The sequence below is a fragment of the Euprymna scolopes genome, chromosome 5, assembly GCF_053919585.1.
Source record: "Euprymna scolopes isolate OS-2025 chromosome 5, ASM5391958v1, whole genome shotgun sequence".
In the NCBI taxonomy this organism is placed as follows: domain Eukaryota; kingdom Metazoa; phylum Mollusca; class Cephalopoda; order Sepiida; family Sepiolidae; genus Euprymna; species Euprymna scolopes.
The window spans coordinates 97,821,353-97,836,076 of record NC_136486.1 but is presented as its reverse complement, the minus strand read 5'-3'; the positions used below and the strand labels follow the sequence as shown (position 1 = coordinate 97,836,076).

The following is a 14,724-nucleotide window of genomic DNA, read 5'->3' as shown; positions in this document are numbered from 1 at the left end:
GGTTATATATCAAATTTTGTTTTAAAAACTTGAATTTTGTCTGGCTTTGAAGAACTTTGAAAAGCCTCGAAAATGGACATTGAAAATCTGTAGGAACCGTGGATAGACATGCAGTAGTAGTAGTAGTAGCAGTAGTAGTAGTAATAGTAGTAGCAGCTCAATATTAAAGCATCAATGTGATGTTTTCAATCTTTCCCTGTAACTATAATCATTTGATTTTTTTTTAATGTTTGTCTTAATTGTATGACTTACAATCTCAGTATTACATTGCAATTTTCATGTGTAGACATTCACGCTCAGTAATTATGATGTTAATTTCTGTGATGTTTGCTTTTCATGTTTCTGTGATTTAAACAAGATTTTTAAAGGCGTTTTGTTGTAATCAATTATTCAAATGATAATTTTTTTTTTTTCAGTTATTTATGGATTTTTGTTTCTGAGTTTACTGATCTTAGTGCAAAAAAGCTTTATAAACTTTATCGTACTGCTGCGAAGAGACGAGAAGAAAGCCAAGAGAAAAAGGAAAAAGTATGTAATATTTCAAACTGTTCTGAATTAGTTGTCATCTTTAGTATTTATACAGCAAGAGGCACAGGTGGAAATCTCATTCCAAGTACAAACTCTTTGATGTACTTATGTATCATGCAAAAATAAGTATTCTAACCAAAAATTATTAAATAAGTATTCTAACCAAAAATTAGGAAAAATTATCAAGTAGAATTTTAAAGATAAAAATCAGTTTTTGTATTTTACCAATCTGCCATTCATTATTACTTGGTTAAACAACAACCAGACTTATCTCCCCCTTTACAGAATTTCCACTTTTATCAATGGTAGATAAGCAAAATATGATAAGACTGATTGTATTTTTAATTAAAATTTTGTGCTTTTATATGATAAACAAACAAAAAAAATATTGACTTTCAAGTAAAACAAATGGTACCTATGTACCACAGTTTTAAACTTAAGGTAGACAATTCCTATTATATTCTTCAGTTATTACAAATAAGTTTTCTTCTTTTTTTAAAGTTTGTTATTTTTTTACATTTTATTTTAAAATGTTCGTTAGTAGTTGTTTGGTGTGAACTAAATCACTTTTTGAATAAGTTGTCGTGAAGTATGTTATTATGGTAGTAAAACAATTACTGAAAATTAAAATAGAAGTAAAGTTTGATTTGTCAGCTTAAATACTATTTGGGTCTGACTTTACTAATCTGACAAGATAAATTTATGTGTTATATAATTCTGTTATGCTTTAGCAACTATTTTGGTATGAATTTATTGTAAACTAGCTGTATATAGTCGGTGTTGCCTGGTCAAAACATTGTCGGGCAAAGGGTTTAGTCACATAATATGTAAGATACACCAAATATGCTAAATTTTTACGAAAAGTGACCACATGCATAAAACATTCATCTTGGTCTATGAAAATCAAACTGATGTAACTCTCATAGCTTAAATAAGTTTACTTCCTGTTTTAAACTATTAATAATGGAAAAAATATTAAATTAAATATGAATTAAATTAATCTACTTTGAATAATATTTCTACACAGAACAATTAAAACGATTCTATTACAACAGACAATAACATCAAGCTAATTATTAAAAAGGATTTTCTTTAATGCAATATGCAAATGAGGTTACTCATTGGATATAGATTTCTTTTGAATACGTTGCATATATAAAAATCATGCTGAAATAAAAGTGTATAAAAGTCAGTTTTCAATATTAAAATAAATTTATGAAACTGCACTTTTTGTACATATTAATTAAATTGGGAACAAACAAACAAGAATATGACTTTATTCTAATGAATAAATAATGACACAGTTTTGAGTAAGATCTCAGCATAATGTTCTAGCAGTGGGGCATGAATTAAATTTTATTTTACATATACTACATAAACTGCATTGCAATGTGAAATGATGTTTGTGATTTTAATTTCAGCACCCCAAGTTTTCCGAAAGTCAGCATTTATCACATTACAAAATTGCAAAACGTCCGCGAACGCAGAATGAGACTTCTAGAAAAGATCCACCGCCTAACAAACGACATTTTGGATCATCTGACCATTGGGGAGATAAGAGTAGAGACAGGTGAGTGGTGATAGTTGTATGCATATACGACACTGAAAATTATAAGACGTAATATGTACTTGTTTTTAATTATTTTAATTTAAATGACTTCTTTTTTCAGTTTTATTCATTAAACAATGTTTCAACATCTGCCATTATATTTCATTAAGTTTGAATGTTGCTTTTAATATTTAAAAATTCGCTTTTCACTTAGTCATGATCAAAAGAAATTTGATCTTATTCAAGAAATGTTGTTACAGAGTAAAAGTGTAACCTGTATTAATAACATCCATTACAGTGTATAATATATATACATACATACACACACATTCACACACACACACACACACATATATATATCGGAACTTCAAGGGGTATCGAAATCGGAAAAAAATTGTGCCTATTTTCTGATGCTAAAAAAAACGATTCTTTTAATTATCTTTCTTTATTTGATTTTGTTTAAAACAAAGTTTTTCACTGTTGATTGTAATAATAAAATAAATATTGATTTTAAACTACAAGTAAAACTAAAATCTATAGTTAATCTTCACAGGTGTGTTTTTATGTTTGAGAAAATACACATCTAACATGTATTTTTATGGTAATTGGGGGAAAAAAATGACAATTTTATTGTTATATATTAAGAGATTTATGAAGAATTGAAATCGGTAATTGTATTGGAATCAGGAAAAATATTGGAATTGTCCCATTTGCACAAATGTACTTTATGTGCCTGGCAGTGTTCTTAGATTTTGTAATGTTTTCAATAAGTATTGATCATCAATAAAATCCGATAAAAGAAGGAATCAGCGATTGTGACTAAATTTTGTGCCTTGTACAGTCTATCATCACAGGTGCATTTGAGAAATTTCATCACCATATAAACAGAAAGGCTCAGCATCAATCAACAGTCAGGTTCTTTATGACAGGAGCACGTTCAAAATGAATGTTTCTGTTTAGAGCACAATTGAAGCATGATACTTAATTTTTTCATTTTAAACTAATTCAAGCCATTATATATAAAAATAATTTTATAAAATCAACAGTAGGTTTTTTACAGTGCAATGTAAACTACAATGTATTGTAAATTAAGTCATTGTTGGGAGGTATGTGGAGCTTGCTAATAGTGTGCTGCAGTTGTCACCAACTAGAGTAGGCAATTAATTGCTTTGATTGAAAAATAAGTGATTTCAATGACAATAAAATATGGGAGTGTAAAACATTCATTGATCTTAATTAAATCCCAGGCAACGTCTGGTCTCCCTGCTAGTATATATACATATATATATATATATTTTATACCTAAAGGCACTAGTGTTTCATGCTTTCGTAATCATCAGTACATGAAGTGCTGATGCTACGGGTCAAGAGATTCGAACCCAGCTACATAGCCACCTTTGACTCCATTTATTCAAAACGTTACCTCTCAGCCACCATTAACCACCATAAGAATTAAGGGAAATTAATGACTTTAAATACCTAATACAGGCACAACGTTAAGACAGTAATGGTCAAAGAACTGGTAATCGTGATCTTGCACAAAACCAGCTGACCAGCTTTATTTTCCAGACAGTGCTCAGTAGCTAATAATTATAAATAATTATATATATATATATATATATATATATATATATATATATATATTAAAGTAGGGGAGGAGGTCGTCTAATCAGAGAAAGAATAAATGGCATGCTGAATATGGTGAACTGTTCAGCTATCACTTTTTACTCAATCTTTTGGATAGTGTTATTTTTTGATGGCTTGAATCATTTTAGGGCCCCCATGAGACATACTAACATTGAAATGTTGGTTGATTCACATTACTTGTTCCTAATGTTTATATAATTTAATATTTTATGGCTAAATATAGAGTAATCAACATGATTAAAAAAAAATGAAAAACGGCTAGCTAACTGGGTTTTGTTCCTCGCTCAACACAGCTAAATTGACGATTTAATTTGATTTCTATGTGATCCCCCCCCCCATTTATTTTTTTTATATTAATTTTTTTTCTCCCCTGCCATATTCACAGCAATTTTTTTTTTCTAATCGCAATTTTCCTTTATTTAGTTCTGTTGAGTGAGGAATAAAACCCAGTTAGCTAACTTCTTTTCATTTTTTTTTTTAATCGTCATGTTAATTGGTCTATATCAAGCCATAACTAAATTTTGTACCTACAAAAATGTTTTTTCAAATTTAATATATATATATATATATATGTTTTTTTTTTAAACTGCATGTATATCTGATTGTATTATGCATGTAATACTAATACAACTACACAATATATCTGTCAATTATCTTGTGCAAACATATGTATATATTTTTGTTATCTATAGACAAGACAGTTTTTATTTAAGGAATATAATATTTAACAAGGGAACTAACTTATAACTTTGCATCTTATTATAGTTTGTAAAAATCCTTTTGGTAGTTTTAAATATTTAAATATTTACTTTTGATATTGTTAAAAAACTTTTTCTTTTTCGCTTTAAATAAAGTAAAATCTGCATCTAGTACATTCATGATAAGTTGGAAAATATTCTTTCAAAGACTGGTGCATTCTATGAAGCAGTAACTGAATATATTTGTATTTTTTAATAATCTAATCCAAAATAATTCACTGTTTAAAAAAAAAAAAATCTTTTTTTTTTTTTTTTTTTTATAAAATATGAATTTTTTTTCTATGAAAAGAAAAACAACAAACAAAAGCAAAAAACAAATGGGTATTCCTAAAAGGTTTCCATTCAGTCCAAGTGTTTAGCAATAAAAATGTTATTTCAAATTTAAACATTACAGATAGCAGATGCTATTTCTCAACTTAAATGTCACAGACAGCAGATGCTGTTTCAAACCAAATGTAGTATTCCCAGCCTGTCAATTGTTATTATGCAACATTGACAAATTTGTACCTATTACATCGTGCATGATCTCTTTCTGATATTTTCAATCTGTTTTAATGGATGATGTCATCCCTTTGTGACATTATAAAGGTTTCTTCTTTGTTTAACTATGTCATCCATTATTATGCACAGAGACAAACATCATTCACGGTTTTAGCAGTAGTATTATATATAATAGTAATACTACTAAAACTATTACTAGACATATATATATATATATATATATATATATATATACTAGTAAAAGTACCCGTCGTTGACTGGGTTCAAAAACAGCCTACAGAAAATGGACTCTGATTTATGAAAGTATGATAGGTTATGAAAAGGAAGAGTTGTAAAGAGATAGCTTCGAATTTGGGGATATCAAAACCAAAGCAAAATATGATGAAAGTAAAAATAAAATAGATAAACCCCATAATTTATTATACCATACCTGTTTACACTGAAACACTTATCACAATATTCTGTGGATCTATATTAAACAAACCTTGTTAAACTTTGTGGCATATTTCCATTCTATGGAGATCAGGCATGAACGAACACCCCAAATTTTATTATACCATATTTCTTCAAACTGAAACATAATTATCAAAGTATACTTACGCAGATAGATATGAAAAGTCTTTATTAAAATTTGTGCCTATTTCCATTCTATGGAGGCCAGGTGCGAACGCAGACCCCACAATTTTATTATACCATCCCTATTTAAGTTAAAACATACTTATCAAAGTATCATTATGTACATCTATATCAAAAATATTTGTAAACGTTTTTTTTTTAATTTTTAAATTTTTTATTTACATACTTTGTGGACCAGGCGCGTACGCAGACCCCACAATTTTAATGAATCATCATTATGCCAGATAAAGCATACCTATTCCTGTGTCTCGATACATCTATCATATGTGATCAGTTTTTTATAATAGTCAACCATATAGGAGAGCCTATTCGTGACCAGACACACACACACACACACAGACATTCAGTTTTACATTATAGATTATAGATATATATACCCCCTCCACACACACACACACACACATACACACACTTTGTATGGATCATGTGTTTAGCTGTTGCTCCATTGCTTAAAAAAAAACAAACAAACAAAAGAAAATACTGATAGCTGTAATTTTTATTCTTTAAATAATGAGTTAGATCATAGTTATATACAATTTGAATGCAGAATCAGAAAAAACAAACCCTTTTACATAAGAATGCCAACTTCTATCAAAATTGCTCCAAAATTAAAGAAATTACAAAGAAATGAATGAATTTCTTGTGAATCAATCCATGATTTCATATATTTTTTCGTATAATAATATCAGTTTTTACCTTGAATTTCTGAGCAGCTTTAAATTCTTATTATTTTTGAACCACTAAGGATATTTACATTATTCAAACAGTTTGGAACTCCATTTACTAAACCCTTTATAACTATTGTGATTAAATAACAAATAATTTAAGATTTAAAAAAAAAAATCATTAAAAATGAGAGGTTCTGTTTCAAACCTAAGCGTCATAGACAGAACCTCTTATCAAAATGTTTGGGCACATCTAAAAACAATTTCAAGTGATTTCAATACATTTCGTCATCGTACCTTGTAAAATATACTGGTGCATTTCAAACGGTGGTGTATCGTATCATGCAGTGACTATAAATTTTATGTAATATTCCTTTAAAATATCTTGCAAAATCACAATTACTTTTGTGCAGCAGAGAAATGTGTCTGCTGCACAAAACAAATATGCCCTGTCTTTGTTTAGACATTTGCATCCGTTTCGAAGCTCTGAGATTAATATGTTCCTGTTTTCAGTACATCGTCTCACAGCAATGGTCCATGGCATAGTTCTTCCAACTCTAATTCCAACCACCCTACGTCATTCCGTAATGTGCTAGGAAACACAGGTCGAGATTCAAGTCGGTTGGACACTCCGCAATCCGCTGCGAATCCCCATTCAGATAGATGGCAGCATAATAGTCCTTTATCTAGAACAGGAGATGTAAAAAGAAATCGGTAAGCCTAACTTTCATTCTAAGATGGCCTCTCTTGATTTCTCAATTTTTCACCTATCCTGCTTTCTCTAAAATATTTTTCCTGCTTTATCTTGGTGCTGATTTTGTTCTTTATTTTTATTCATTTTGTTTTTTGTTTTATTCATAGATTTGTGTAAATAACTTGCTTTGTTTAAAATTAATGAGTTTCTATTTTTCCTTTCAGATATGATATGGGTCCCAATTCCTATAATAGACCTCAACCACATCATCCCCCTCCACATCCACCCCCGCCCCTACCACCACCTAATGCCGACATATTCAACAGAGGTTATCACCCAGATCACCACCACAAGTAAGAACTTTTAAAACCCCTCCTTTTTTTTTTTTAAGTACAAAGTGTGATTAAAATATATTTAAACTTAAATAATCAAACACTTTTCTTCAAAATATCAGATTGACAAGAAAGTTCTTGAGGTTTTTAACTTTTAAATTCAGATAAAAATATCTTGGCTCAAACAAAAATTTATTGATCGAAATAAGCACCATCAAGATCAGCACACTTTTGCCAACGCAAAACAAGTTAATTTATGTCATTAAGATAAAAATCTTGCGTTCTGGTGGTGATGAAGTCACTGAAGTCGTTTTTGATATCACTTAGGTTTTTGAAGCATTTCTCACACAGAAAGTTGTCGAGATGCTTGAAAAAGTGGTAGTCGGTAGGTAAGAGGTCTGGAGAGTATGGCGAATGAAGTAGAGTTTCATAACCGAATTCATTCAACTTCTGCAGGGTCAATTTAGCAATGTGCGATCGGGCATTATTGTGGAGGAGAATTGGGCCTTTTCTGTTGACTAATGCTGGGTGTTGTTGTCGAAGTTTATTGATGCATTTCATCGATTTGTTGACAGTACTTCACCAGTGTAATAGTTTCGCCTGCATTTAAAAAAACTAATGATGAGATCAGTTGCAGACGACCAAACAGTCAGCATGACCTTTTGGTGCAGCTTTAGCTTTGGGAAATTGTGGAGTTTAGTTGGCATCTAACTACTGAGCTGAGTGTCATAGGTTGTAAAGAACCCACTTTTCATCACAAGTCACAACCTTGTTGCGTAAAAGAAGGGAAGAGACACTTAATAGTGGTATTTCTTTTGAGGCACTCATTTATAAAGTTTTTTTTTTGTCTTTTTAATCTCTTATGTGATTGGAAATTGTCATATATGTTATGTCTAATTCAGAAGCAAGTTCTCAAACAGTTGTGTGTGGATTAGCTTCGACTAAGGCTTTTAATTGATCATTGTCAACATCCGATGCCCAACCACTATGCTCATAATCTTCAAAACTCGTTGCCGCCACAGAATTTCTTAAACCACCATTGTGCTGTTTGTTTAGTAGTGATTCCTGGGCCAAATGTTTCAGCATCTTTTTGGCTTAGCTTGAATTAAAATAAGAAAATTGTGCGAATTTGCTTTTTTTCCATTTTGTATTAAACTTTCTAAAAAGAAAACAATTGTTTTAAAACAATTGCAATTTAAACGATTAGATAGAGTGAAAAGCACTCTTTTAATTGATATATAAAGTAAAGGTATTATACTGAAAACTTATTTAAAAATACATCATTTGAAATTAAAATTAAAATTTCCTTAAGAACCTTCTTGTCACCCTATAATAATTGTGACTGATGATGATGCATTTTTCCAATTCTTGGTTCACATACTATGATTCCTTTGGATATGTTTATTTAAAATGAAAAAATGCTGCTTTCTATTTTTAATAGTCCAACCAATTTGAAAAAGTTCTGCTTGAATTCTCTTTGTATATAATGTTACAGCACCTGAAAGGAACATATTTAACTTGACACAATATTTGATGTCACGCAACCTCTACTCCTTCTAAAGCATAAATTAAGACATATTTTTTAATTGATTTAATCTCAATAAGATTTTTGTTTTACAAAATTATATGTGTGTGTGTGTGTGTTGCTAACCATCTAATGTAGACATTGTCTCAGTCTACTCGACTAACGAGTCATACATCCAGATAAAGCCAAAACTAGAGATACGAAATAGGAACATGTTAGGCAGTCCCTCTTCTGAGACTCGAGTTTGAATCCTGTACAAGTGTAATTTTTAACTTTGTGGTATTTTTCATTTATTTCCAACTTAATGGACTGAATAGTTTTTTTTTAATTGAAATCGACATTAATGTTTTTGATGTAAAGAGCTGCTAGTACTACAAAGTCAAAAACTAATGGTATGTGTTATATGGATGGATTTTGACTCCTAAAATGCCAATTCTATATATATATATATATATATAATAGTAATATATTTATTATAATAAAGTTGTATTCCTGTCTGTTTTCACACAATTTAATTAATATGTACAAAAGGTACAGTTTCACAAATTCCTTTTTATGCTGAAAAAGGATCTTACTTTCATTCCATCATAATTTTTATGTATACTATTTCGTTAAATTAAATCTACATTCAGGAAGTAACCTCATTCACGTATTATACTTAAGAAAATCTATTTTAATAATTAGCTCCATGTTATTGTTTATTGTAATAGAATCGTTTTGATTGTTCTATTTAGAAATATTATTTAAAGTTTATTTTTTTTAATTTACTTTGAATTGAATTTATTTTCAATTATTATTATTAGCCGACACCAGTTGCCTTTAAAAATGGAATTAAATTTATTTATTTTAGCTGTGAGTTATTTCCCATTTAATCTTCATAAATCCAACATGTGGTCCACTTTCAGGAAAATTGTAAGAAGTTAAGATATTCAGTAAACCTACGACCTGCCAACATGTTTCAACCTGACAATGCCAGGTATATACAGCTAGTCAATATATATTCACATTACTAATGTGAAGAGAGAGTGCTAATGAGAAATAATTTCAAATAGACATATTTACAATTTTTGCCTTGAAGAAAATGTTAAATAACATTTGCAAAATGAAGTAAAGAAAAAACTATCAACATTATATTTTCATAAGAAACTACTTATTGACTGTGTTTCTTACAGACAGCTGCAAAATGGCAAATGGCTTTGATGAATCAAAGCAAATTGAATTATTTAAAAATTTTAAGAATATCAATGAAAATGATTATTTAAACAATTAAGTCTTTTTTAAATACATTCTTCATCGATATATTTTCTTAAATTTTATTTTTTATGAAACAAAAAAAAAATTCACTTTTTCTTCATTAGTTTATTGAAATCCGAAATATTGAATTTCAAGTGAAACCAATGGTATCTACTGAATTGTCATGTCACAGTAATGAACATATCCCAAAATTATGAAAAACAATAAGGTAGAAAATTAATTATTAATGGAAATAATTTTCAAAGATAACTAATGAAAATTGAGTTTTACAAAAAAAAAAAAAAAAAAAAATAGAAACTGGAAACTTCGAATCGTTACTATAGGGAGGTAAATATTTTCTTAAAACTGAAAATCTTTGGCCAATTTAACAAAACTTAATTTTCGGTAATTGTCTTCAAAAACTGTTTTCATTAATGATTAATTTTCTACCATATCAATTTTCATATTTGTGGTTATTTTCCTCACTGTGGCATGACAATTCAGTAAATACTATTTGTTCCACTGGAAATTCAATATTTCAATTTTTGAAATTTCAATAGAATAATGAAGAAGAACCAAAAAATCTAATTTAAAATTTTTTTAGCTTTTTTGTTCGAATATATTTTAGTGATTTTATGAGCCTAATTAATAATTGCCCCTAGTGACAGCAGATGAAATCAGGAACATTTCAGTGCCAATCTTAAAAACTAATACTACAGCTCTATTAGTTGTTTATTTATATACAAATCTATTTACTTCATGTCTGTATGTATTTTTATTTGTTCTTCAATTAAAATTTTTATTACTGACTTTTTAAAATATTCATTAGAATATTATCCAATTGTTTAACAGCAAATGTTTTAATTATAATTTTTGGTTTTAAACATGTTTAACATCTAAACATTAAAACAAAAGATTGGGGTTGGGTCTATTTGATCATTTTTGTTTATGTTTTGTGTTTTTCAAATAGATGGAAGAAAAGGGTCATATTTTCTTTAATAATTTTATGAGAAAATGACCCTCCTCCACCTCCTTCTGTTTACAAATTATGGAATGAAAAGGGGGGAAAAAATGTCAAATGGGATCCTATTTATGTTATATATTAAGAAAGTCAGGTTTTAAATGGAATCCGTGCCAGACTTGTAAGAATGGTAGGAGTTTGAATCTAATTACAAGACCGACTTCAATTATTTTTGAATATTGGAATGTTTTAAAATAAGTAGTCTGATATTTTGGAATTCTAAGAGTCAGAGACAAAGTTCTTATACCTTTCAACTTGACAACCCTAGAGAAAACTATTACTTTTTGCTAGAATAATGTAAATTTTAAAATGTTTAATCTTTTGAGGTGTCTTTGAATATTTTTAAAACATTATAAAAGTGGTAATGTCTTTATGAATTTAAAAATTGTATAGTATTTTGAAAATCTTAATTTCTATAGAGTCTATTTACTTGCCTCCCCTAGAAGGACAAAATTAGACATAAATTTGATTTTTAAAGTAGGTTCAAATTTAGCTTCCCAAAAAGGGTAACTCTGGATTAGGACAAAAAAATAAAACCTGTCTTAATGTAAAATAATCCCTTTTTCTCTGGCCAAAACAGACAATAATGAAGTTTTGTATCTGGTGGGATGCTACATTTTCTTACTACATTCTGAACTTTTTTTTTAGGGTGGGTGGGTGCGTAGCGTATAAATTTTGTTATTGTTTGCTTTAAATTTTAAACCATTTTCTTCTGTCTTCTTTTTTATAAGATACAACAATGATCGGCGGGACAGAGACCATCCGCCATTTTCAAGCAACTCTGGTTACCCGCCACATAATCGATTTGATTCTCATCGAGGTGGAGATTACCGGTATCATCATCGATCGGACTATAAACACCATCATTCTGGAGGAAATGATCGTGACAAAAGGTAAACTAGACCCTTCTCCCTCTTTTTTTTTTTTCCAGTCTGCAATTATATCATTTAATGACTGGTGGAGTTGGATCAGTTACTCTAAAATTATTTACAATTATCACAATCTTATCTTGCATACACAGAATGCATCCACCTTTAAAACTTTTAAATGTGCTAACTATCTAAATTACTTTTCAACTTCTGGGTAGAGATTTTTTATTTTTCAAGCTTCAAAAGTATTTTGAAAGTGCTGTTTTTTTTTTGTTTTTTTTTTATAATTCTTGATTAGAAAATGAATATTTGTACACATGTGACTTTTGCTTTCAATTTGTGGCAATCCTAAAATATATTTTTTGTTCACATCATCCATGCTACAATAATCATTCAAATGATACCGTTCTTTAACTCTAAAATTACAAAATATTTTTTTTTGGGGGGGGGAGGGGGGGATGAAGTGTATATTGTGTTATATTGGTATACATACAGATACTATTATATAAACATTTTTTTAAAACTTAAACACTGATCTATCCACGTCGACTCTTTACAATGTTTACATAATTCTATAGAAGCTCTACACATGTATTGAGCATTTTTAAAAAAAAAGAATTTTTTTTTTTTAAAGTGATCAGTATATTTGAACTTTGTAATTTATTGTCACCGTAGAAATAACCAGAATGGTCAGCTATGCAAGAACACATCTTAAAATAGTCAATTGATACTATACATTAGTTTGGTCTTCCATTGAAATCTTCAGTTTCATAGAAACTCAGCCTGCCAGGCTAAAGATACAAAATTTAACCAATTCTTCAGTTGATGTTTTATATATGATCAATTTTTAAATCTTAAATTTTTATTTTTTGTAGTCATCAATCATATCAAGACAGAAAACGAAGAAATGATGACCGCAAAGAACATCGCAGCAACAAAGAACGTAAAACGGACAATATGTCACGATCATCACAATCTTCCCAGGATCCAAGACCCAGGAATTGAATCCTTCCAAATGTTTATGAACATATTAATTTATTTTAAAGATTTTTTTCCCCCTTCCCAATCAACACTCCTTCCTCATAAAGATCAGCCACTTTAGTGGCTCAACAGGAAAAGATAAAAGAAAGCATCCTATACATGAACATTGTTTCAAATGTACAATGTATGTAAAAAAAAAAAAAATCAACAGACTATAAATTTATTGCAATGTTGGCTCTTTTCTTGCATACACATCTAGACTGATAAGACATTGTTTGGATGCAAGACTTGATGGGTGCTTGCGGACAGTTTACAAAAAATAAAACGAAACAAGCAAAAACTCATCTGAGAACCAAATTTGCATTTTTGACACCAGTGATATTTCAACTTCGCTTTGATAATTTCCGACAAGATTTAAAAAAGGATAACCGTCTTCAATTGGAGGAGAAAGAAAAAACATCTTCTTTTCCCGATTATAGCGTGTACAATTCAGAAAATATATGAACATTTAAAAATATAAGAGAATAATACAATGTTGGTGTAGATAGGAAACATTGTTTTTCGGTGACAAAGAGCATTTAGATGGATTTTATGATGAATTTTTTTTTTGTGGCTTATTTTAGATAATTTACTTTTATGTATAAAGTAATTCAAGACGAGACAGTTGAGAGTTAATATACTATAGTAATTCATGTTTTTTTCTTGATTTCTTTTTATATAATGGGCAAATTAATCTTGTAATTGTAAAGTGCTAATTCTTATTGCGTGAACTTTTCTAATCTAAAATAATATATTAATATTAATAATTAAGAGTCAATTTTTAATTTCATCTTGATAAGATACTTAGTCAAATATTAAGGGAAAAAATACTTACAATCACCAAACATTTTAATAATAATAATATAAATAATATATCAGTTTATATAAAGTTCTTTAAATATAATGGTCCTGATAATTCAGATAATTTTAGAATTTTTATTTTGGGATAAGTATATTGCAGGTCGGTTGTGGTGGGGAAGAGGCAAAGTATGATACAAGGAAGTGAAATGTGTGTAGGGGGCGTTTAAAATATTTAGATGCAATGAGAAACTGAGATGGCATTTTAATGTATATTGCTGACAGATGAAGAACTATGTTTGCATTACATTTTTGAAACACTGTAAGTAGCAGAGTGACTGAGGAAAGGTCACTCCATGAAAACAAACCAAAAAAAAAAAAGAAAGTGATCTCATGAATGACATTTTTATGAGAATTTCATTGAAATATATATATATTTTTTAAACCGCTCAGTTAAATTATGGATGATGGTGAAGTATAATGATGATGATTATGATACCAACATTCTTTAAACCAACTCCCAATCACAGAACCAGTGATACACTGAAAACATAAACAACCTTTGTCAAAAACTTTTTGCAATCACTAGTACGGATTGATAGCTGTATCATATTTGCTATCATCACGATGTTTCATCTGCCATAACCTCTGATCTTTTTGTAATGTCTTTCATGGTCTGTAACCTTTCTGGGCAATTTTGAAATGAACATTCTCTCTCTCTCTCTCTCTCTCTCTCTCTCTCTCTCTCTCTCTCTCTCTCTCACCTTTCCCTTGTCCAGGAGGCAGCTGATTTTTTTTTTTTTAAATAATTCGCAAGCTCATTCTCCAGTATTTTCGGCTCAGCCAATCGACCGTCTCCAAATTCCATTCTGTACTTTTCATGTGAACAATGTCTTTCATAGTTCATAACTTTTCAGGGCAATTTCAAAAATGAATATTTTACTTAAT

The 14,724-nt window shown here is 29.4% G+C and overlaps 1 protein-coding gene across 5 annotated transcripts in view; it reads left to right on the top strand.

Moving 5' to 3' along the window:
- Positions 1-13,436, top strand: part of LOC145276932 (ATP-dependent chromatin remodeler CHD1-like) — a 124,038-nt gene extending 110,602 nt beyond the window's left edge. For all 5 annotated transcript variants that reach the window (XM_080128411.1, XM_080128409.1, XM_080128408.1 and 2 more), the window contains 6 exons: positions 417-528; positions 1,950-2,098; positions 6,798-6,998; positions 7,203-7,331; positions 11,821-11,982; positions 12,834-13,436. In XM_080128411.1, coding sequence (XP_079984537.1) covers positions 417-528; positions 1,950-2,098; positions 6,798-6,998; positions 7,203-7,331; positions 11,821-11,982; positions 12,834-12,963 — 883 coding nt within the window. In that variant the 3' untranslated portion in view covers positions 12,964-13,436. The remainder of the gene's footprint in view (positions 1-416; positions 529-1,949; positions 2,099-6,797; positions 6,999-7,202; positions 7,332-11,820; positions 11,983-12,833) is intronic.
- The last annotated feature ends 1,288 nt before the right edge of the window (positions 13,437-14,724 follow it).